General features: G+C 49.6%; 8 protein-coding genes across 8 annotated transcripts; 3 read left to right on the forward strand and 5 right to left on the reverse strand.

Annotated features, from left to right (window-relative positions):
• Positions 1-5: 5 nt before the first annotated feature.
• On the reverse strand, positions 6-2,672 carry ATNIH1004_004975 (uncharacterized protein; the record flags this gene model as incomplete). Its single annotated transcript, XM_033569635.1, has 3 exons — positions 6-1,888; positions 1,940-2,435; positions 2,511-2,672. The coding sequence occupies 3 exons, from the start codon at positions 2,670-2,672 to the stop codon at positions 6-8; spliced, it is 2,541 nt and encodes an 846-aa protein (XP_033428441.1).
• A 971-nt stretch (positions 2,673-3,643) lies between these two features.
• On the forward strand, positions 3,644-6,914 carry ATNIH1004_004976 (putative zinc metalloprotease; the record flags this gene model as incomplete). Its single annotated transcript, XM_033569636.1, has 3 exons — positions 3,644-4,535; positions 4,590-6,661; positions 6,729-6,914. The coding sequence occupies 3 exons, from the start codon at positions 3,644-3,646 to the stop codon at positions 6,912-6,914; spliced, it is 3,150 nt and encodes a 1,049-aa protein (XP_033428442.1).
• Positions 6,915-7,459: 545 nt separating this feature from the next.
• On the reverse strand, positions 7,460-7,943 carry ATNIH1004_004977 (mitochondrial 54S ribosomal protein bL34m; the record flags this gene model as incomplete). Its single annotated transcript, XM_033569637.1, has 2 exons — positions 7,460-7,769; positions 7,876-7,943. The coding sequence occupies 2 exons, from the start codon at positions 7,941-7,943 to the stop codon at positions 7,460-7,462; spliced, it is 378 nt and encodes a 125-aa protein (XP_033428443.1).
• A 251-nt stretch (positions 7,944-8,194) lies between these two features.
• ATNIH1004_004978 (uncharacterized protein) lies at positions 8,195-8,707 on the forward strand (the record flags this gene model as incomplete). The annotated part of the gene is made up of 1 exon (XM_033569638.1): positions 8,195-8,707. The coding sequence occupies one exon, from the start codon at positions 8,195-8,197 to the stop codon at positions 8,705-8,707; it is 513 nt and encodes a 170-aa protein (XP_033428444.1).
• A 359-nt stretch (positions 8,708-9,066) lies between these two features.
• Positions 9,067-10,691, reverse strand: ATNIH1004_004979 (zinc metalloprotease; the record flags this gene model as incomplete). Its single annotated transcript, XM_033569639.1, has 5 exons — positions 9,067-9,299; positions 9,362-9,554; positions 9,624-10,370; positions 10,428-10,610; positions 10,677-10,691. The coding sequence occupies 5 exons, from the start codon at positions 10,689-10,691 to the stop codon at positions 9,067-9,069; spliced, it is 1,371 nt and encodes a 456-aa protein (XP_033428445.1).
• An 870-nt stretch (positions 10,692-11,561) lies between these two features.
• GCD11 (translation initiation factor eIF2 subunit gamma) lies at positions 11,562-13,153 on the reverse strand (the record flags this gene model as incomplete). The annotated part of the gene is made up of 2 exons (XM_033569640.1): positions 11,562-12,552; positions 12,627-13,153. The coding sequence occupies 2 exons, from the start codon at positions 13,151-13,153 to the stop codon at positions 11,562-11,564; spliced, it is 1,518 nt and encodes a 505-aa protein (XP_033428446.1).
• Positions 13,154-13,725: 572 nt separating this feature from the next.
• On the reverse strand, positions 13,726-15,331 carry ATNIH1004_004981 (putative 60S ribosome biogenesis protein Mak11; the record flags this gene model as incomplete). Its single annotated transcript, XM_033569641.1, has 2 exons — positions 13,726-14,337; positions 14,396-15,331. The coding sequence occupies 2 exons, from the start codon at positions 15,329-15,331 to the stop codon at positions 13,726-13,728; spliced, it is 1,548 nt and encodes a 515-aa protein (XP_033428447.1).
• Positions 15,332-15,971: 640 nt separating this feature from the next.
• eaf1 (MYB and HSA domain protein) lies at positions 15,972-20,799 on the forward strand (the record flags this gene model as incomplete). The annotated part of the gene is made up of 5 exons (XM_033569642.1): positions 15,972-16,015; positions 16,095-16,229; positions 16,497-19,396; positions 19,463-19,620; positions 19,675-20,799. 5 exons carry the CDS (start codon positions 15,972-15,974, stop codon positions 20,797-20,799), a joined length of 4,362 nt encoding a protein of 1,453 aa, XP_033428448.1.
• Between the last annotated feature and the right edge of the window lie 633 nt (positions 20,800-21,432).

Consider the following 21,432-nt stretch of genomic DNA (forward strand, 5'->3'; position numbering starts at 1 on the left):
AAGGACTACGGATTCCTGGAGACTCGCCAAATTTCCGCTATTGTCTTTCGTCGGTGGTCGGATTCGGCAAAGAGAGCCTCAATCAAATCTATCACCTCTTCAGGCGAGAATTCTAGGCGAAGTTCCCCTTCCAGCCAGAGGAACTTGATATCCGCTAAGGAGCTCTCCAGGATGTTGATTAAGTACTGGAACTTCAGCCAGTTGCGCACGTAGACGGCGGTCATTGGTACGCGCTCAGCGTTCTCTGGCATCTCAGGTATGAACAGATCCTCTAGTTTCGACACTTGATTGCAGAATGACACAAGTCGTCCAGACTGAGTTTCCGATATATCACCTAATTCTTCTATTTCCATGACGATCTTATTAATGACCGTCGACACTAGAGACCCGATCGACTGGAGAAGCGCAGAGCGAGATAGAATTGGTTGCCACTCGTTGTAGACGTCACGAATTCTGTCAACTGTCGCGCTTACTGCATTTTCGCATTCCCCTAAGAAAGGTTGCTCTGAGCACTGGCTAAAACCCTGCGTGCCGTCGAGGAGGTCGGTCACAATAGTACGTTGGGTCTGCATCTCCTTGCTATAGGCTAGTTTGCCGAATCTTTCAAGGGCCTCGATGTCAGTTCGGAGTTTTGTGAGCTGATATTCATCTGCAACACCACGGACTTGGTCTGCAAGGTATAAACTGTCATTGTATAAGTACATCTGCCCGGCGTTGAGTTTAAGACCATAGAATGACGTTGCTGTGGCTTTAAACATGGCCAGAACTAAAGTCGGAAGCGCAAGTAGACCAGTCCCAGAAGAGACTACCCGCGAATGGGAATGCCTGACATAAAATGAGTACATAGAGGTATGCAGGTGATTACCGGGTAGTACATACGCGGGATGCGTTATTGAATTAGAATCAATCACTTGTTGTCGAATGATCGCGAGAACAGCATCGGGAATGTCGGTTACAGTGTATTGTTCTCTCAAGGTGACTTCGTGCGGGGAAGCATGCTGTGCTGTACCCTTGCTGTTCACAGAGTTTCCAACGTCGGAGTGCTTAGGTTGAGAATCAGCAACTGGTGGTTCCTCGTCTTCGTCGCCCCAGCCCCAAGCATCAGCCCCATCGTCCTCGGCAGACACAGAGGCATCGGCTGGTGTTTCCGCAATGTCCTTGGTATCGTCATCAAGGCCCCAGGCACTAACGTCTTCTTCATCGTCCTTGGTTTCGGCACGCGTTTCTTGGTGCTCATCTCCGATATCGTTATCCCAACTGGCATCCCAGTCATCAGAAGTAGCGTTTTCCAGTAAAGCCTCATCTGTATCGGAAACCTTTTCCTTTTCTACTCTTTCAACTCGTTTTGTGCTGCCCTGACTGGCAGCTAGAACCTTGCGAACCTGATCCAATGAATCAACTCGCCGTCTCGTCAGCCAGAGTCGAGGGGCTTGATTGACCCAAGAAACAAGCTCTTCCTGACCATGCCAACCAAAGGTTTTAATGGTGTTGGTAAATTCCAGAACGTGGTCAAGAGTGCTCTCAAATTCAGTTAGGCCTTCAAGTCCCGTAGGAATCGCACACAATAACAAGGATGCTATAATCTTTGATGAAAGTATAGGGATGAAAGTTTTCGAAAACGAATCCAGAGCTGATGTGGGCAGGCGTTTGCGAAGGAAGCCTAGGACACTGGCTATGTGTCCCAAAGCATCAGGAACAGAGGCCTTTGATGGTTGGGGATCAACCTGGATAGTGGATTCCTCAACATGCACTTCACGGATATAGCCATCGACACCTGGTAGTAATATCGGTTCGATAATGGCAGTAACCAGATCTTTCTGGAATTTACTCTTAGCAGGAGCGAGTATCTCCAATCGGGTCAGTGCTGTAATAGTTTCCTCCAGTTGGTCTGAGTACTGTCAGTAATACTCTTCTAAATGTTACCCCGGAAGGATCTCACCGTTGTCTTTTAGAACGACTAATTTAGCTTCCTTTTCGTCAATGCTTAACTGTTCATTCCAGCGATTACGCAAGTACTCAGCAATCTCACTCCGTAGCTCACTAATATTTTCTGATAATAGGAGCAACACAGTGGTGTTAGTAAAGAGACTGTCTTTTTTGATAAAGCACTCTGCTGCTTCCAACGTATCAATTGCGTCTATGACTTGGCCTTCTTTAAGGATGGCCCTTCCGTCGTCAAGTTGCTGGCATAGTCTTTGCACTACTTCCAGAGTATTCGTCACAGCCTGATTAAATGCAATCTCGGTTTCAATCAATTGAACTTTGGCAGCGGCATCCTCAACCTTGGATTGCAGTGGTTTTGTGTTCTCATGCTGCGCGACTATCTCTCGTGCAGTAACCTTGGACCGTTCGATGTCCGCGTGAAGCTGTTTGGCTTGCGAGATCCAGCCATCTGCATCGAAATAATTCTCTCGACTTAATGAGCTAATCTCGGCCTATATGAAATAGACAATTAGTATATTATTATTGAGCCATAGGTTTAGCTCGGTCTGGGGAGACCTGCTACTTACCTCGACTTGCGCTCTAGCTTTCGCTAGAAGATCCAACTCCTTGGAAAGGGCAGACACGGGAAATTCGGCGGCTATAACCTTCTCCGACTCTGGATAAGTACCGTTTGTGACAAAATCCAGTACTGACTGCGATATCTCTTGATCCGACGGTTTACTGGCCATACTGGATGAGGTTTGTTGCGCACCAGCTCTTATTCCGCAACTGATCACAACAGGTAAACCCAAATACCGTATACTAACAACCAAAGTATCGGCAATATCGCGCGACTTCCCAAGATCATGGTCTCCGGCGCAAGAAGTGGAAGTCGAAGAGGACGAGCTGTCAACACCATGTGACTTCACCGCCTCCATCACCTTCAGTCTTCTCTCTTCACCGCCTTGGCCCAATACAGGCAAGTGGTCGATTGGGAGAATTGCTTATTCTGCGGCGAGGGTGAGCTGGTGAGTTTTTCCTGTCTGGTTTTGGGCTTCCTGGGTTCCTGATTGTCCTAAACGAGGAACCTCTCTTGGATCTCTCTATGAGCATTTCTGACAATCTGTTGACAGGCCGATCCGTTTCCTGCTTGACGGGACCCAGACTCCACTCCAGAACATCGCGTCACAGCCTGAAAGGGAAGCACCAACCCAGAGGCTGTCCATTGCCCACGTCCTTGCATCGTTGAGACGAGATCTTGAGCAACATTCACTGTGTTGTCTCGAATTTCCACACGAGGCCTGGCTAGGGCGCAATTTACTCGATTTACGTGAGTCAAAGTCATCACCCCAGTTGCCACACGCAAAAAAAAAAAAAAAAAAAAAAAAAAAAAAAACCCCCCCCCAAAAAAAAAAAAAAAAAAAAAAAAAAAAAAAAAAAAACTCCCCTCCAGCAAAAGTCCGATGACGCCAATGCTATGCCCTGAGATTGTCGCCTTTATTTGTATGCAGCTCGTGCTTTGGATATAGTTAAACCAAGATTCAATATCCTTATCTTTGCCTTAATCCTAAAACCCGTCGCGTATACATGGACTTATTGTTCGTGTGCTCGTCTATATTACATCGCTAACTGACCGTCGTACAGACGACTGCTAGGGGAAGTGAATATAAGACCTGCGGTCAAAGGGTACATCCAGAGGTCCTCAGGATTGTTAAACACGATGTCACCTAGTCAGAATAGTCATTTTAAACTTCTTCAGAAGTTCAAGCCGGACTACTCACCTAGCGAGTTTGTTCAATATGAATCCGAGAGGACCGGCATGCGGGTCGTGGTCATTGACCAGAAAGGCCCTAAGGTAACTGGCTATTTCGTCTTAGCTACTGAAATCTCCGATGATTCGGGAGCCCCTCATACGTTGGAGCATCTTTGCTTTATGGGTTCTCGCAATTACAAATACAAGGGATTCCTTGACAAGCTCGCTACGCGGGTTTACTCGAATACTAATGCTTGGACAGCGACAGACCATACAGCATATACCCTAGACACGGCGGGCTGGGAGGGATTTGCTCAAATCCTACCCGTATACCTTGAGCATGTGATAGCCCCGACGTTGACAGACGAAGGTTGCTACACCGAAGTGCATCACATTGATGGCACCGGAAATGATGCCGGGGTCGTGTATTCGGAGATGCAAGGCGTGCAAAACAACTCTGCAGAGCTTATTGATCTAACTGCTCGACGGTTGATGTACCCGCACGGAGTGGGATTTCGCTACGAGACTGGAGGCATGATGGAACAACTTCGCGTCCTCACGGCCGAGAGAATTAGGGAGTTCCACCGTGACATGTACCAGCCCAAAAATCTCTGTCTGATTATCACGGGCGAAGTAGACCATGAGAATATGCTGCAAACTCTGGATAAGTTTGAGGATGCCATTATAGATGTTATCCCGAGTCCTGGATCGCCATTCAAACGACCCTGGGTGGACTCCAAGCAGGCGCCTCCGTTGGAGGAATCCATTGTACAGACTGTAGAGTTCCCTGAAGAGGATGAATCTTTTGGCGAAATAGAGATCAGGTTCTTGGGACCGGATTGCACAGATCCTATACAAAGTGAGTCTCTTCTCTAAATCATGAACCTCCAGTAAATCTAACATATTTATACAGCTGGAGCACTGAACGTTGTTTTGCTATATTTGGCTGGATCGTCGGCTTCTCTATTGGACAATGTGCTTGTGGAAAAGGAACAACTCGCAAGTGCTGTCTATTACGCTACTGAAGAACACCCTAGCTTGGAGATCCGCTTCACCCTGACAAGTGTTGAGACGGATAAACTTGCCAAGGTGGAACAACGATTCTTCGATGTGCTGAAGGATGCGATGCAAAAGGAGATCGATATGAGATACCTTCAAGAATGTATTGACCGGCAGAGACGCAGCTGGAAGTTCAACACCGAAAGCTCTGCATCTTCATTTGCCGAGTATGTCATTTCTGATTTCCTGTTTGGCAAGCGGGATGGCTCGACGATGCTCGACGTTGCCACCTTGAAGGAGTACGACGTTCTGGAGAAATGGACTGAGATGGAATGGCGCAACTTTATCAAGAAGTGGATTTCCGATGCTCCGCACGTCAGCATCCTGGGTGTGCCATCATCGAAGATGTCCGAGACACTGAAGAAAGTGGAGGAAGCAAGAGTTGCAGCGCAGAAGAAGCAGCTTGGCGAAAAGGGGTTGGCTCAGCTGGCTGAAAAGCTTGAGAAAGCGAAGGCCGAAAATGACAAGGAAATCCCAAAGGCGATGTTGGAGAAGTTTGAAATCCCTGGAATCGAGTCGATCCATTTCGTGGAAACCACAACAGCTCGATCTGGTACTGCTTTGCAGGCTGGACACCCAGAGCACAAGGCCCAAAAGCTTGTGGACGCCGATGGCTCTGACATGCCTCTGTTTATTCATTTCGAGCACATCCCTAGCAGTTTTGTCCAGCTCTCTCTCCTCATCTCTGCACAGTCTGTGCCAGTTCAGCTCCGTCCTCTCTTGTCTATCTACACAGAAGCGTTTTTCAACCTACCGGTCTACCGCGATGGCAGGACCGTTAACTTCGAACAAGTCGTTGTCGAGTTGGAAAGGGACACAGTTGGCTACGGCATGGAAGGGGCCCGAAGCTTGGGCAACTCGGAGATGCTGCGCATTTCGTTCCAGGTCGAGTTGAAAAAGTATAGCGCAGCTATTGCATGGCTTCAGGAGCTTTCCTGGAGCTCTGTCTTCGACGTGGAGAGACTTCGTGCGATCACTAGCCGTCTACTCTCCGACGTGCCTGATTCCAAACGTAGCGGCGACGATATGCTTGCGGCAGTGCATGTTATGGTCCACTATGCGGCCGAGTCAATTGTTCGGGCCCGGAGCACTCTGGTTAAGGCGCGATATCTCAAGCGGATCAAGCGTCAATTGGCAGAGGAACCAGAAACCGTTGTTGCACGTATGGAAGAGATTCGGAAAGCTCTCTTCAAGTTCGAGAACATGAGGATTCTGGTTATTGCCGACCTCGAGAAACTGCAGAACCCGGTTTCGGCCTGGAAATCGTTCGCCGAGCGACTAGGTGCCCATGTTCCACTTCAACCTGTCACGTCTAGAAGACCTTTGCTAAGCGAGACGGGCCAGAACCTGGGCGGCCAGTCATTTGTAGTCCCCATGCCGACCATTGACTCCTCCTTTGCTTATGCCACGGCCCGGGGTCTTGATTCGTATGACGACCCGAGACTCCCAGCGCTGCTGGTGGCGATCGCATACATGAACGCTGTCGAGGGACCTCTCTGGGTGGCGGTTCGTGGTACAGGCCTCGCATATGGCACCACCTTCGCCTACAATATCGACACAGGATTTGTTAACTTCGACGTGTACCGGTCGCCGAATGCATATAAGGCGTTCGAGTCGAGCAAGCAGATCGTCAAGGATCACGTCTCGGGGGCGGTTCCATTCGATCCCTTGATGCTGGAGGGTGCGATTAGCAGCATCGTAGTTAGTTTCGCCAACGAGCAAGCGACTATCGCCAGCGCGGCGCAGGGCAGTTTCATTCGCCAGGTGATCCGCATGCTGCCTAGCGACTACAAGGAGAAGATGCTAAAGCACGTGCGGGATATCGGCATAGAGGATGTCAAAACGGCGCTGCGGAACATCATCCTGCCAGTGTTTGCTCCGGAGACAGCCAACATCGTGATCACTTGCACGACCATGCTTGAAACGGTATGTTTCTTCTCCAATTGGATCCCACTGTAATGAATTGTTTGGATACTAACTCTTAATTTCTCAGACCATCAAGGAAGGCCTGGAGGCGTCTGGATTTACTCCCAAGGTGCAGCCGCTGAAGGAATTCGAGGATGATTATGGATTGAAAACCGGGGAGGGTGAGGATGAAGAATCCGAAGACGATGAAGAATCCGAAGACGATCAGAATGAGACCGGATCTGAAGACGAAGATTCTGACGATGATGAGTGATGCTTTTATATAACGAAATAAGTGCATGTGGGAACTGATTGGTACGCGGATGATATACACATACAGAGACATACAGCTAGATCAGAGAAAGGAAGACGAACACAGTATGGGCAGAAAAAAGCCAGCATGTATTGTTTAAATAGAGGAAGGGAGAGACGTAGAAATAAAAGGCAAAGGCAATGAAATAAAGTGCAAATTGACCAATACCTGGGACTAAGTTGGCAGTTACCGTAGGGATATATACCTCTCTAGATAGCCTTTCCGAATCTACGGAGTACACGGAGACACTGAGACCTCAGACAACCTATACCAGTTAAATTGAATCCAGATCGACCATTCTATGTGATATGTATGTATGGTACATGAGGGCCAAACCCAGCCCTACTCAAGGAGTCTCAGCGATATCTATAACACATGAACCGTCATTGTCCGTAGTGACGTGAACGAGGCCTAAAAAAGAGAAAGAAAACGACGCAACCATACATCAATACTCAGACAATACCAAACAATAAGGAAAAAAAAAAAATGAAACCCTCAGAAGAAATCTACCAACTCATATTCTTCCTGCCCTTGGCTCTCCGACGCATCAAAATCTTTCTGCCTCCACGCGACCGCAACCGCGCCAGGAACCCATGGCGTCGCTTCTGAACCCGTCGCGAAGGGTTGTAGGTATCACGCTTTACACCGAGAGAAGCACTAGCAGAGAACGAACGGGTTTGAAGGGCGGATGTAGTGCCGTTGTGGTTGGGGAACAGCGGACGGAGGGAAGCGAGACTGGGTGGCTGTGCGTGTATCGAAGGAATGTTGGTAGCAGTTAGAGAGCGGAGAGGAGACGAAAGAGGGGACAAAGAAGGCCTAGTTGATTCGAACTATGTGTCAGTTTTTGGAACTTCGGATATGGTTCTTTCTGCTGGTGCTTCTGTTGGAGAATTGAATGATGGTGGTTCCGGTGGGAACGTACCGAGTCAGGGCAGACGAAGCGAACATCCGAAGAGCGGAGGGCAAGGCACTGCAGCGGAGACAGAGCATTGTGAGAGAATAGGAATGAGACTGGATAGCGAAGAGGATGGTGATGGAGAGGATGAATGAATGAATGAAGCGATTCGCTTTGGAAACTCCGCAGTGCACGGGCCACGTGCCGACTCGTTTTTAATTTTTTTTTTTTTTTTTTTGGAATATATCAATTTCGCTCTCGACCTCGAACTCACCCACGACTTCTCGGAAGATACCACTAGAGGAACAATCAAACCCTCCCCTCCTCCCTTAAACGACTCCTCAACATGATCTTAACCGCCGATCCCACGGTCCACCATCCCACCACCATCCGCTCCTCCGCCCCGATCTCTCAATCCGCTGCGCACGACTTCCTCGCCGCTTATCTTGATCGCGCATCTACCGATCCTGCTCTGCAGCCGAGCGCCAGGATCAGCGCACATGGTCCTATTTCGCGCAGCACGGCCAGAACCCCCGGTCTCGTGCTACATAATTTGAAGCGCGTGCAGGCAGGCCTTGCCGGGGAAGTTCTGGGTCGGGATCTGAGTTTAATGACAGACGGAGTAGTGGAGGGAGATGTGCAACCTGTCGTCGGTGAGAATGGGGACTGGGAAGAGGCAAAGAAGTTCGAACAGTCAATGAATGCGGACGATCAGGAGGAGGGCCAGATGGACGTCGATCCTGTCGAACAGGAGCAGGATGGAGACGCTCCCGCAGGTGTCGATAAGGAGGAGCGAAAGCGCAAGAAGAAGGAACGCAGACTCGCGGAGAAAAGGGCAAAGGCGAAGACAGAGGCTTAAATAGTGTCAGGACATCTGCAACAGTTATCGACGTGCTATTTGTTGCCCTGTATCGGCTCTGCGATGGGACGGATTGGTTTGCAGGAGTCATTAGAAGTGCATATGGGATGGGCGTTTTTCTTTTCTTTTTCTATTTTGGACGATTTGACATTAGGGTGTACTCGGAGTCGTCTTTCTTAATTTTCTCTTTCATTGTTTGCTTCAATATTCCTATACGAAGGTTTCCAACATCTCTACGGTCACAAATGCATCGTTTGCATACTCTAATGCCCTCCAAACACCAAACAATCTCCAAACACTATACCCGGGAAGCAAATGAAATAAAAACAGGTAGCAAGGAAACTGATCAACATCATTTCCTACAACTCTCGGTCAGTCACTTTAACTGGTTTTTCACTGTCCACCTCCTTGTTGCTGGTGACCTTCCCACCCTTCCAGCCAAGCGCTTTAAGGCGCTCCGAAAGAATCGGGTGCGAGTAGTGGTAGCTCGCATACATCCAATCCGCATCCATGGTGCTCAGGTTCTGGATCTGAAGCTTGAGCAGAGACTGCGCGAGTTCCTTGGAATATCCAAGTTTCACGGCAAAAGCATCTGTGGCATCGTCAGCATGTTTCCGGTCATGAACCCTAGAATTCACCAGGTGGACTGCGTACCGGCTTCGAATTCAAACTTGCGGCTGAGGATGTTCATCAAGAGCTTGACCACAGCATCCATTGGTGCCAGAGCGTCCGAGAACAGAAGGAAGCCAATCATGATGGGTTGTTCGTTGTAGAATCCAAAGGATTGATACAGCGACTTGTTATTCACGAACACTGAGAAGAGAGCGAAAATATAGAACATGTGAGACTGCAGTGCCAGAGGTCAGCTTGCTACCTTGCATAAGTAGTCCTGTATAGAGTTCTCGACCGATCATACCTGAGCAATACCAAACAGCTTTGTAGTGTGGCTCAAACTCCAATGACCTAGTTCGTGGCTAAGGACAGCAACAACCTCCTCCGGCTCACTCTTCTCAATCAAGGTATCATAGATCACGATGTGCTTTTTCCAGGGGAGTCCGTAAAAGTAGGCATTGCTGTGGGCGCTCCGCTTGCTACCATCGATGACATGCAGTTCTTTCAGAGGGAATTCCAGCTTCTTGGCAAGGGCCTCGACACCAGTCTTCAGCGGGCCGGGCTCCAGGGGAGACAGCTTGTTGAACAAGGGCAAAATGACGATCGGGTAGATGGTAATGGCGAAGATCTGAACGAAAACACCAAAGAGCCAGAGGTAGTAGAAGAATGAGTTGCCAGACTTTTGAACAATCTTAAGCACCGCGCTGATAATAGGAGTTCCTAGCACGATGCCCAGCATCTGACCCTTCAGCAGGTCCGTGACCCACAGCTTGCGAGTCTGCTTGTTGAAGCCGAATTTCTCTTCAAGGACGAAAGTGTTGTAGTACGAAATCGGCAAGGACAGAATCGTGGTGATTAAATTGAACCCAAAGATGAATAGAAGAGTCTGTGAGATCTCGCCCTGGAATGAAGAAGGAAAGTATTGTGCCAGTAGAAGACCGCTAGCGCCCCAGAGCTTGGGGAGGATATCGCCGTAGATGAATGCAAGATTCTGGATTTGACCGTACAGACCCGAAATGAAACCGAACTTGGCTTTAGCACGACCGTAGGACTAGGCACGATTGGTCTCGATTAGATGCGATCCTTACTGCATGGGAGAGACGCTTACTTGACTGCGGTCGAAGACTTCCTGAGACACTTCACCCTTCAAGACTTGCGGAGGCTTTGTCCGCTGCAAGACCTTGTATTGCCGGAATGACAGCAGCCCCTCAAGAAAAAACTGACCCAACGAGAACCCGACGAGAACATTCTTCCAAGGGAAGAGGGGGCGGTCGAGTAGACGCGCCAGTTGCTGTCAAAGCCGCCAGCTCAGCTCATGTCTGCTAGGCACTAGGGTGATAAAAAGCACCAAACTTACCTCAAGAATATACATGACGAACACACAGCACTGCGACTTGAATCAAGGGAGTGCTGAGTGGAGCGTTGTTGATCCCAAGACGAAGCAGTAGATGGAAGAGGACAGCAAGACCAACCTGGTAATTTAGCTAGTTACCTAACTAACTATTGATCGGAGGCCGACTTAGTCATCCTCGGATTCCACTCTATTTTTATGGCATACCAACGTAATTACGAAATCGATAACATAGAGATCTCATGCATATGTGGCTCAAGGTCTGGTTTTCCATTGTATCTCGTCATTTCCCTATATCGTTTCTACATAGGTCCATGCCGGCCGAAAAAAGGCAAATGAACTCATCAAAGATAAACAAATGAAAATAAATTTTTTCTCACAAAAAACTGCATCGTAACACACGTCAAAAGAAGTAGCTCTCTACTCCTTCTCAGTCAACTCATCTTCCAAATTCATCTTCCTTCCCGCTGGAGATATGGGATCCCGGGCTTCCTGTGTGAGTGTCCTGTGGGACCACGAACGTGGACTAAAGCCCTTCAACAGGTGGATGAGAACGAATCCTGGAATGCCTGCGTACTCTATTCATGGGTAATGCGACGCTCCCTTTCATGACCATAATATAAAAAAAGAAATCAAACCTTTTCCCTTCCGAGCTTGGACGACCAGATTCCCTGTCAGAGGCAAGGAGTCCAACAAAAAGTCGAAAGCCTCCGTCTCCCCCGACCATGACTCGGTTGGACCGAGCCGAGTTTACAACAGAGCAAAGGAAGAAAAAGAGAAGTTATTTAGTTTAAGATAGGCTCGAGGGTGTTACCACTGTTCCCACATGGGTTAGTTCGTCGTTCTTCTGGGAACAAGGGGCAAAAACAAGTCCCAAAGAAGTATGAGCACTTACGCAACGATGTTGGCCCATCCAATCAGACGCCAGTGCTTGTCAATTCTCCGACTGATGGCGATCTTCTCTCCAACTTCGGTACATGCTGGGCTGGTCAAGCTGAGCTTGGCCGCATCGGCCTTCACACCAAGCACTTTAGCACCGGTAGCCGTAGAACCGATGTTGACCATGAGAACCTCGTTCTTGCTCAGCTTAGCCACCTTGGCCTGTTTGCCATCGGCGGTCTTGACACCCAAGAGTCGGCGCAGCAAGAAGTAGTTGACCTCAATTTCCGTGTAGATGGCAGGCAAGCGCCCACGATGACCCAAGACGAAACCAACGAGACGGTCAGCACGGCAAAGAGTGGGATCCACGCGGGTACCGACACCAATCAAACCACCAGGAACAGCGAATTTCAAATCGTTGTGCTCGGCGAACAGGGAGACAACCCGAGAGAAAATGGGGCGGCACTGAATCTTGCCATTCTCATCCTTGGTGACGAGACCGGGACGGATTTCGATCTCGTCGTTCAACTTCAGCACACCAGTCAGAATGGAACCACCAGCAACGCCACCCTTCAACTCCTCAATCTCAGCACCCGGCTTGTTCACATCGAAGGACCGAATGACCATCATGTGAGGTGAGGCGGTGAAGTCACGGAGAGGAACGGGGATGTGGGACACAAGGTACTCGTTGACAGCATCGATGTTGTACTTCAGCTGTGCAGAGATTGGAATAATGGGAGAGCCATCGGCAACGGTACCGCGGATGAACTTCAAGATCGACTGGTAGTGTTGCATGGCTCCTTCCTCCCTCATCAAATCCACCTTGTTTTGCAGGATGATGATATGGCTGAGTTTCATGATCTCAATAGCTGCCAAATGCTCCGACGTTTGGGGCTGGGGGCATGTTTCGTTTCCGGCGATCAAGAGAAGGGCAGCATCCATGACGGCGGCACCTGACAACATGGTACTCATAAGAATATCGTGCCCCGGGCAGTCGACGAACCTGGGGAGGGGAAAATCAAAAGTCAGTATCAAACGGATCTTCCCAACTGATCTACGACGAGGAAGGCCACTTACGAAACGTGTCTCAACAAACGGTACCTGCCAGCGCATCCAGGCCGTTCACAGGGCGGATCAATTTCCTTCTCACTTTTGAAACTCTTGAAGCATGTCGGCCGGGGGCACTCCGGGTTGTCACACTTGTAGATCTTCGCATTGGCGTAACCCAGCTTGATCGTAATATTTCGTTCCAGTTCGTTCTTGAATCGGACAGTCTGAACCTCTGAGATAGCCTTGACCACTGTCGACTTCCCGTGAGCGACGTGACCGATGGTACCAATGTTGATGGTGGCCTGGCGCGCGATGATTTCAGGCGACAAAGGAGTCAGTTTCGAAAGGTCGAGAGTCTCCGGGTCTGGCTGCTCGGGCAGCTCTGGGCGCTTCGACTGAGGAAGAGGGAGCACTGAGCCCGTATTCTTCATTGCCGACTTGAGGGACTTTCCGTCAAGGGGCTCCTGCTCTTCGATGTCATCATGGCCGTTCGCATCCAGCACGGGGGAACCAGGCTGGGACTCGTCGTCGGAGAAATCGCCGTTGGTAGCCATGATTGCTATTCAAAAACCAGAGACGGCAACAGCGATGGAAAAGGTACCAGGGGAGGGGGAGGATCTTCTGAAGAAGGAGGAGGGGCCGAGCGACGATGTCGGGTCGTAATTAACGGGGGGGATGAAAATTGCTGGAGGCGATATGATAGTTCGGTTTGGGCTTGGGTTTGGCCGGTCAGTGGGGTTCTCTCTTTGATTTTGTGCAGTGGAGTGCGAGCAGGCGGTGGGCGATGTTTTTTTTTCTGCCGCTTGGCTGACTCAGAGCATCCAGTTCACACTATCAACTGCAGCCAAATGTATACGAATATGAATACTAAAAAAATAGTGCTTTCTCTTATACATAGAAGGTACAAGTGATTGGACATTTCCCTGACTCATCAGGCATACATTTACATAGTTCTTCATCACATTTTGGCGTACCATGTAGTGTTCACATGCAAAGCAAAGAGATTGAGATACAGAAAAGAGTGAGAATCTGTTTTATGCAATGTGAACTATCATCGTACACATGTCTATCAACACATGGGACCTAGGGTATACAAGTTAAGTAATAATCCATAAACTACCGGCCACTATTCCTCATCACTCTCATCACTCTCCGATTCCTCCTCACTTTCCTCTTCCTCCTCAGATTCCTCGTCCGAGACTTGCAAGGTTGATGGATCTTCGGGTGGTGACATAATGAATGCCTTGAGACAAGTGATCCTGTTTTCGGTCTTGACCTCGTTTAGCAACTTCCCGACTTGTGCCGTTCCGGAACCGTTGCCGTCTTGGGTCTTGGTGGATTCCTTGGAGTTCTTCTTCTTCTTTTCAATAAGCTCTTCCTTGCGTAGAAGCCATACGCGTACAACACCTTCACTGTTTCCAGTCACCACCAGGAAACCATCCTTGGGCACAGATGGCTCGTTCTGGAGGCTTAAGATTTCGAAGTCCTTCACTCTCCCGGGGAAACCATGGGCTTTGCCACCGAGTTGGGCAACGGCCTCACCAAATGGAATAGAGCAGTCGGGATCGTTTTCGGGTGACTGTACTTTCTTGGTAGAGTAACAAATGACTCTACCATCTTCAGTCGAGGCAGCGAGCAGCTCTTCACCGTCCTCGGCAGATGGATCTCGTGCAATATACCTCATCTGATGGAGTTTACTCCGCGGACTGGGTACTATCCTGCAGATGGGGGTCGAATCCTGGAAATATAGTTGGAAATGTTTCGCAAATAGAGGGCAGAGAAACACGGCTACTTACTATTCCGAAGACGACGGCGCCCCATTCGAACGCGACAGCAAACTCATTCCCCTTAGCGTTCCACACAATTTTTCTCCCTTCCCCGGTACTCCATTTGCCTTCTTTGACGCCCTGGAGCATTTCGCGGCTGAAGTTCAACACTCCCGCCTTCTTTCCGGTGACAAGATTCCACAGCCTCATACATTTCTCACCCTTCCCAACACTGAGCATCAATTTCATACTAGGATGCACGGCAAAGTCATTAATGCCGGAAGGAGACCCCCCGGGGGGTGCTGTGTCACCGCTGGGCCTTCCCTGAACCTTCGGGTGAGGAGCCTTGATGGTAGAGACCACGGTAAAGTCACGGGTCTTAGTGATGGAGATGGTGTTATCCTCCGAGGACGTCAGAAGTTTCGAGCGGGATGGGAAGTATAAAGCGGAAATGCTGGCTGAATGATGGACCAGGGCGCCTAATTCTCGGTTTTTAGGGTTTTCGAGGATCTTGTTACCGCTGAGCGTTGGAATCGAAGGGAATTCGTCGTTGACAGCGGGAGGTGCACTGGACAATGAATACAGATTAATGCGTTCATCCGTGCCACCGGTCGCCAGGATAATCTTTTGCGATTCTTCGGTCGAGTCTGTCTTCCACTGAGGAGACAAGGCAAGGCATCGGATAGCCGATGAATGAGCCTCGAAGAGGAAGGTATCTGTAAATTGCACCGAGCTGGTGGGGGACTTTTCAGACCCCTGAGATGAAAGACTGTCCGGAGAGATCGCAGCAGTGAAACCGTGCAAGATTCGGTCGTATGATCCCGTAATTATTTGCAGAGTGACACCAGGATTATTAGTTGCGGACAATGAGGTTGCTTTAGGGCTGGTGGTAGGCTTGACCACTTTCGACGGTTTTGTAGTAGCCTGAGGTTCTTTACTGGCCTCCTCCCTCTTGCGCTTAGCCATGATGAGGTTGGTTGAAAAATAGGAGCCTTTTTTGAGTATGAATGTTTTGAGAATCCTGGGAAGACCGATAGCTTAGAAAGCGGGCAACTTTTTTTCTGCCGGATATTATTCTTTTTTATGGGCGGTGAGATATCTTGGGGGAGAATGGTTCTGCCTGTGGTATCTACCTTCCATATTCGTAGGCCTTGGCACACAGTTTTCGACCGACCCAAAAAATAGAAAAGCTAGCATCCCATATTCGACGGCGGCAGGGAAAAAGAGCTGCCTGAGGCCGTCATTTCTTTCCGTCACTGATCCTCCCTCGACATACATACACTCTGCTTGGACTTGTTCTCAGCGCCCTTTTACCACCAAAGTTAGTGTTCTTCCCTCCTTTCCCTCCCATTCTGCTAGCCTGAACAGCCAACCACAACTCCCCCTGTAATACCCGTCCGGGACCTCTCTACCAATCCCCCTCAGAAAAAAAAAAAATCCCTTCAAGCCATATCGTTGCGCCTCTTATTCTTTTGCATCTCAGAACAACGCAACCACATCCTTTTCATCTATTCCGAGCGATTTTTTCCATCTGGATGACTTCGCTCAATACATCCCCCTTTATTTTAGCGCGTTAATCGGATGCTGTGTTCCCGAAATAGACTCGATGCTCCGGGAAGAGCTTCTCCAGTCTAAGAACGATGAGATCGCGTAAGTATTTAATTTTTCCCGACCCATTACGCTTCTGTATATCCTCCCGTGTCGATTTATCGCTTACTTGGAATTTTAGACGCTGTTTGTTGTCGCGGAAGCGCAAATTGAATGAGCTCTACTTTGCGACCGTAGGCTTCGCGGGCACGACCGGGAACGATCCTTTCTATCACCAAAACGAACAGGCGTTCCTTGACGCCAATGATCTGTCCAAGTAAGTGTAATGTTGCGCTTGTTTTTCTCATACATCTCTGATCCTACGTGTCTCTTGACTTTTTCTTTTCCTTTCTTTTCCTTTCTTTCTTTGCTTTCTTTCTTTTCTTTTCTTTTTTTTTTTTTCCTTTTTTTTGGTTCGCCTCCCCAGTATCTAGCTTTCTCATGCTTTACCTGTCCCTTTCTTTACTTTGTAATAATCGTTAGATACGCCCCGTAACAAAGCATATATATCCTACTGTCTGCATTTGCTGACGATTATTACTAGAGGGCGCTACTTTAATGAAGCTACTCTTCCGCCATTCCCTAATTATGCAGCAATTCGGCAACGCGAGATCAAGGAAGCTGGACCGGCTGCTGAGACGCCATCTGAAGCTCACAGTACCGCTCCCATTAGCCCACCATCAGCAGGAGAGTCCTCTGCTCCCCAGGCTGTTACTAGCACCGACCGACAGAAGTTAGAAGTCCAGCAACTACCCGAACAGCAACCTCCTGCTCCTGGAATAGAGCAATTGAAATCGGCGCAACCTCTTAGCCAACCTACGCCAAATATTACATCCGGATCCGACCGCGGCCTTGATGCGACAACGCCAGTGGCTGGCGTTTCCGCTGAATTGCCAGTTTCTGATGAAAAATTGGACCAGTCTGTACCGGAAACGCCGAAGAGCAGCCGGGGTCAGGATTCCGCGGCAGCTAGTATTTCACCAGCCCAGTCGAAGCCGGATCATGTCGTTCGTGTTGCCCCTGGGAGCACTGAGGTGCCGACCTTCCAAAATGATCAGGAGAAACAGCAGCAGGCCGGGCGCCAAGTTCATGTCACGGAACAGCCGCTTTCTCCTGCTTCCTCTGCTGGGCTGTACTCCAGCAACACCCCTGTCCCGGCTGTCGCGTCTCCTGATACCAGCCCTGGGGAAGATGCGACCGAACCAGTGGATAAGGCTGTCCCGAAACCAATCCATGAAGAGTCTGCCCAAGCTCCTCCGACTTTGGTTCCATCAACGCCGGATGAACAACTACGATTAGAGGAGGCCCAGTCACTTCAACAAAGCACTCTAGCGGCGAGTAGGTCTATTGGGGATAGGGGTGACTCTTTGCCTTCGACAAGTGAAATAATCCAGGAGAACGTTGCTTCACCAACTGGCCCTAAAGATTCATTAAAAGGGCCCAAGGAATCGATTGCGGCACCTGTACCTCCTGAGGAGAAGACCCCAGTCGGTAAAGCCGAGACCGTTCAGGAACCTCCGGCACCAATGCAACACCAAAATGTGCCGACTGCATTCCAAGTCGAAGCAGTAACAAGTCCAGAGACTCCGGTATCGAAGAAAGACTCGTTCCCAATTCATCCACCAACATCAAGACCAGAGAGAATGACAACTAGGGTGTCTTCGGGTGCTATCCGCCATAAGTCGGTTTCTGAGATCCTTGGTGAAACGCCGAAACTGGCTGTACCGCAGTCCGAAAAGGGCCATGCCAGCGAAAGACCCGTGGAGACGATACGAACTGCATCGGATGCTCTTGCCAACTCTGCAGCGAAGATGCGCCTCAAGGATAGAAGAGCACGAGAAAGGGAACGGAGTAAACTGTCCACAGTTGTATTCCCGAAGCAACCACAGCAGCCACAAGACAAAAACGACTCGATGGATCTTATTCGTCAGCACGCTGGTGAGCTTGCCAGGATAAACGAAGAACAGGACTACCTTTACATTCTGTTCCAGAATAGGGCATATACACCCCCTCGAGGCTCGGCCCTCAGCACGCTCTTAGCATCTGCTCATAAAACCCTTACTACTGAAAATCACCTTTTGGAATATCATGAGCAAATGGACAGCCGTACCTTACGACGAATTTATGCACTACAGAATGCGAACAGATGGCCCTTGCGCCAATTAAAGCGTTCGGTGGAACCTCCCCGGCAAGGAGCTCATTGGGATGTTCTTCTGGATCATATGAAGTGGATGCGTACCGATTTTCGAGAAGAGCGAAAATGGAAGATCGCAGCGGCAAAGAGCTGTGCGGATTGGTGTGCGGAGTACGTTAACAGCGATTCAGAGCATCGGTCGTTGTTGCGTTTTCATGCGAGAATTCCTCCCGAGAAATCAACGGGGAAGACTTCACCCAATTCCGATATGATGTCGCCCCCAGAGGATACCACTGATGAAATTATTGCTGTGCCTCACCCTACACCAGACCTAGTCCCTTCGATGGAAGACGACTCGCTTAGTGAGGGTTACAGCGACGAACCTCGCCATGACCTACGCGATACGATAGCGCCTGCAGCTATATTTTCGCTTGGCTCGGACGAGTTCAATTTCTCTCTTGACATGACTCCGGCAGCCCAGAAGCTCTTGGATGAATTGCCAATCTATGCGCCTGTCAAGATCGCGCCCGACACCAATTTGCCGATGTTTAAAGAGGCGCCTGATGCTTCTTGGAAAACCGAGCTATTACCTCTCTCAAAGTATGTGTCTGGCAAGATAGCTTTCCACGATGATGGACCGCCTCGGAAGCGTAGTCGGTATGACTATACGCAATATCAATCCGACCCGGACCATAAGATGCTGGAGCTGCCTCCTGAGCAGACCAACGTAGCACTTTTCCGGCCTGAGAACAAGCAGTTGCGTGACCGTATCCACCCAGGCCATAGTTTCAGACCACCGACTGAATATAGTATGCCCTTGGTTGGTTTCTTCGAGTCGAGACAATCATCTCAATGGACCTATGCAGAGGATGATGAACTACGTCGTCTTGTGAAGGAATATTCCTACAACTGGTCATTAATATCAAGTTCGCTTACTCCTCCGTCCCAATTTATTTCTGGGGCGGAGAGAAGGACCCCTTGGGAATGTTTTGAGCGATGGGTTGGACTGGAAGGACTGCCAACGGATATGGCGAAGACCCAATACTTCCGAGCTTATCACCAAAGATTGGAAACTGCACAGCGCACCGTGTTGGCGCAGCAGGCAGCTCAACAACAACAACAGCAGCAGCAGCAGCAGCAACAGCAGCAGCAGGGCAATAACAATCCACAGGCAGTACCGCCAGTTCGGAGGAGGACCACGCAGCCCGTTCGCGTTGATCGAAGAAGATCTTCTAAACACCTAGCATTGCTCGACGCTATGCGAAAGTTAGCTAAGAAGCGTGAAACGATGCTTCAAAAGCAACAGCACGGTAAGGAATACAATGCTACTCATTCTTAAGGCTGAAAACGATACTAATGTTCATGACGGATTCCAGCCTCCCAATTGGCTTCATTGAGAAAAGTTAATGAGGCAAATCAACCGAAACCTCCACTTTCGACACCGGCTGAATTTAGTCGGCTGAAGTATGAGCGGGAACTAAAGCTGCAGGAGAGACAAGAGCAGTACCGACAGCAAATGATTGCCCAGCAAAGAGTGAGGCTTCCTTTGTATCTTCGGACTTGTATCTTTTACTGACATGGAGCCAAGGCAAACCTAGCTCAGCGCGCTGGCCAGATGCCTAACCAGCAGCAAATGATGAATGCTCCCGGGCGGAATCAGAACGGTATGCCTAATAACAGCAGTACTAATCCTGGAACTCCTTCTATGCCCAGTGGCACACCGAACGGGATGCCAGCCGCTGTTGGCGTCAATCAAGGACGACCTCCTGTGCAAGGAATACCTGCTGGGGGGCCTGTCAATAGTCCGGTGCCTCCAAACCCTATGGCAATGAAGATGATGCCACAGACTGGGATGCCACAGAACAATGGGACTCGTCCTGGACTGCCAATGCAGACGTCTCCAGATAATACGCGAGTTATTCGCGAAGCCAATCGCCTTCAAGAGCAGCAGCGTGTTTTACAGTCTAGACAGCCACAACCGCAGCAGCAACCGCAGCAGTCGCACCAACAGCCTCAACCTCAACAGGCTCAGCAACAGTTCCACAGTCAGCAGCAATTTGTACCGCAGGGATCTCATTCCCCAAACATGAACATGTCCAACGCTAATGGGGCTACAAACAATCCTGCTATTATGGCCGCTTTCCAAGCTGGAGGTGGCATGCAAAGTCCCTCCTTCCACAACGCCACACCCCAAGGGGTTTCTACTCCCTCTCCCCGCATGGGTCAGCCTAACCTCCTGTCGAACGGTGTTGTCCCGACCATTAGTACCATCCAAAATCAGATCCAGAGGAGCAACCCGAATATGCCCCTTGAGCAAGTGAACAGGATCGCTACAGAACGCTTAAATCAATACCAGCAGCAGCGCATGTCCCAAGTTGCTATGAACGCCGCTGCAGGTAATATCGGTACTGTCCAGGCCAATTACCAGGTGCCTCACGATGGGAGTTTCCAAACACCACCGCAACCTGGCATGGCCGGCGGTCCCGGAATGCAAGTACCACAAGCACAGGGGTATTCTCCCATGATGCGTGTTGCGCAAAACGCGCAGCAAAGTCGTGTGGGTGTCGGAAGCTCTCCAGCCATGAATGGGACCGTTCAGCCTAGTCGAAGCGCCACCCCACAAACCCAACGCAGTGGTAGCACTCAGGCTGGCCCCATGCCTGGTTCGAGCAAGAGCCCGAATCCGCCACAGGCTCAGACCGCTGGCAGCTAGACAACGTTCTGACCTGAACGGGCCTATTGCCTACCTCTTTACTACGCTTCCCATTGCCTTTCAACTGTAAATATTTTTTTGTCGCTCTACCATACCCCTTTTATTGATAACCTGTTTGTCCTTCGGCTTTCTCAGCCGGAGTCTCATCATTTTCGCTGCCCGGATTGTTGGTCTTTGACATTCCTTCGCCCTCTACTGCCTGATTCTCTCGTCCGCTTCTCGCCCTTCTCGCCCTTCCCACCCTTCTCACCATCACGACTCTCTAACCCCCGCTGCAGCCCTCCCCCCACACTATGGCTTTCTATGGCGCTCTCCTTGGGGTTCCATTACATTGGCATGCAATGAGCCATCCGAAATACTGGCCGTGTAGACGTAAGACCAGTGACTTTGCCGTTTCCTAATGTTTTTTTTGTACTTTTGTACTACATGTATTGATAAAGCGGATACAAGGTACGGCGGATAGGATTGGAAGGTTGGAATTGCAAGGAATGAAATGAAATCCACCACGACTGTACGATTAGCTAGCTCTCTATCTCCATACCAGAAAGATAGAAAAAAAAGTTTTAAAGGCCGTTGCGTAGTTGGTAGTGTAATCTCACCGGATTTTGGATGTTGCGGCTATCCGAAGATATC

This window comes from Aspergillus tanneri, assembly GCF_003426965.1.
Source record: "Aspergillus tanneri strain NIH1004 chromosome Unknown AapTan_3_pilon_pilon_pilon, whole genome shotgun sequence".
NCBI classification, from domain to species: Eukaryota; Fungi; Ascomycota; class Eurotiomycetes; order Eurotiales; family Aspergillaceae; genus Aspergillus; species Aspergillus tanneri.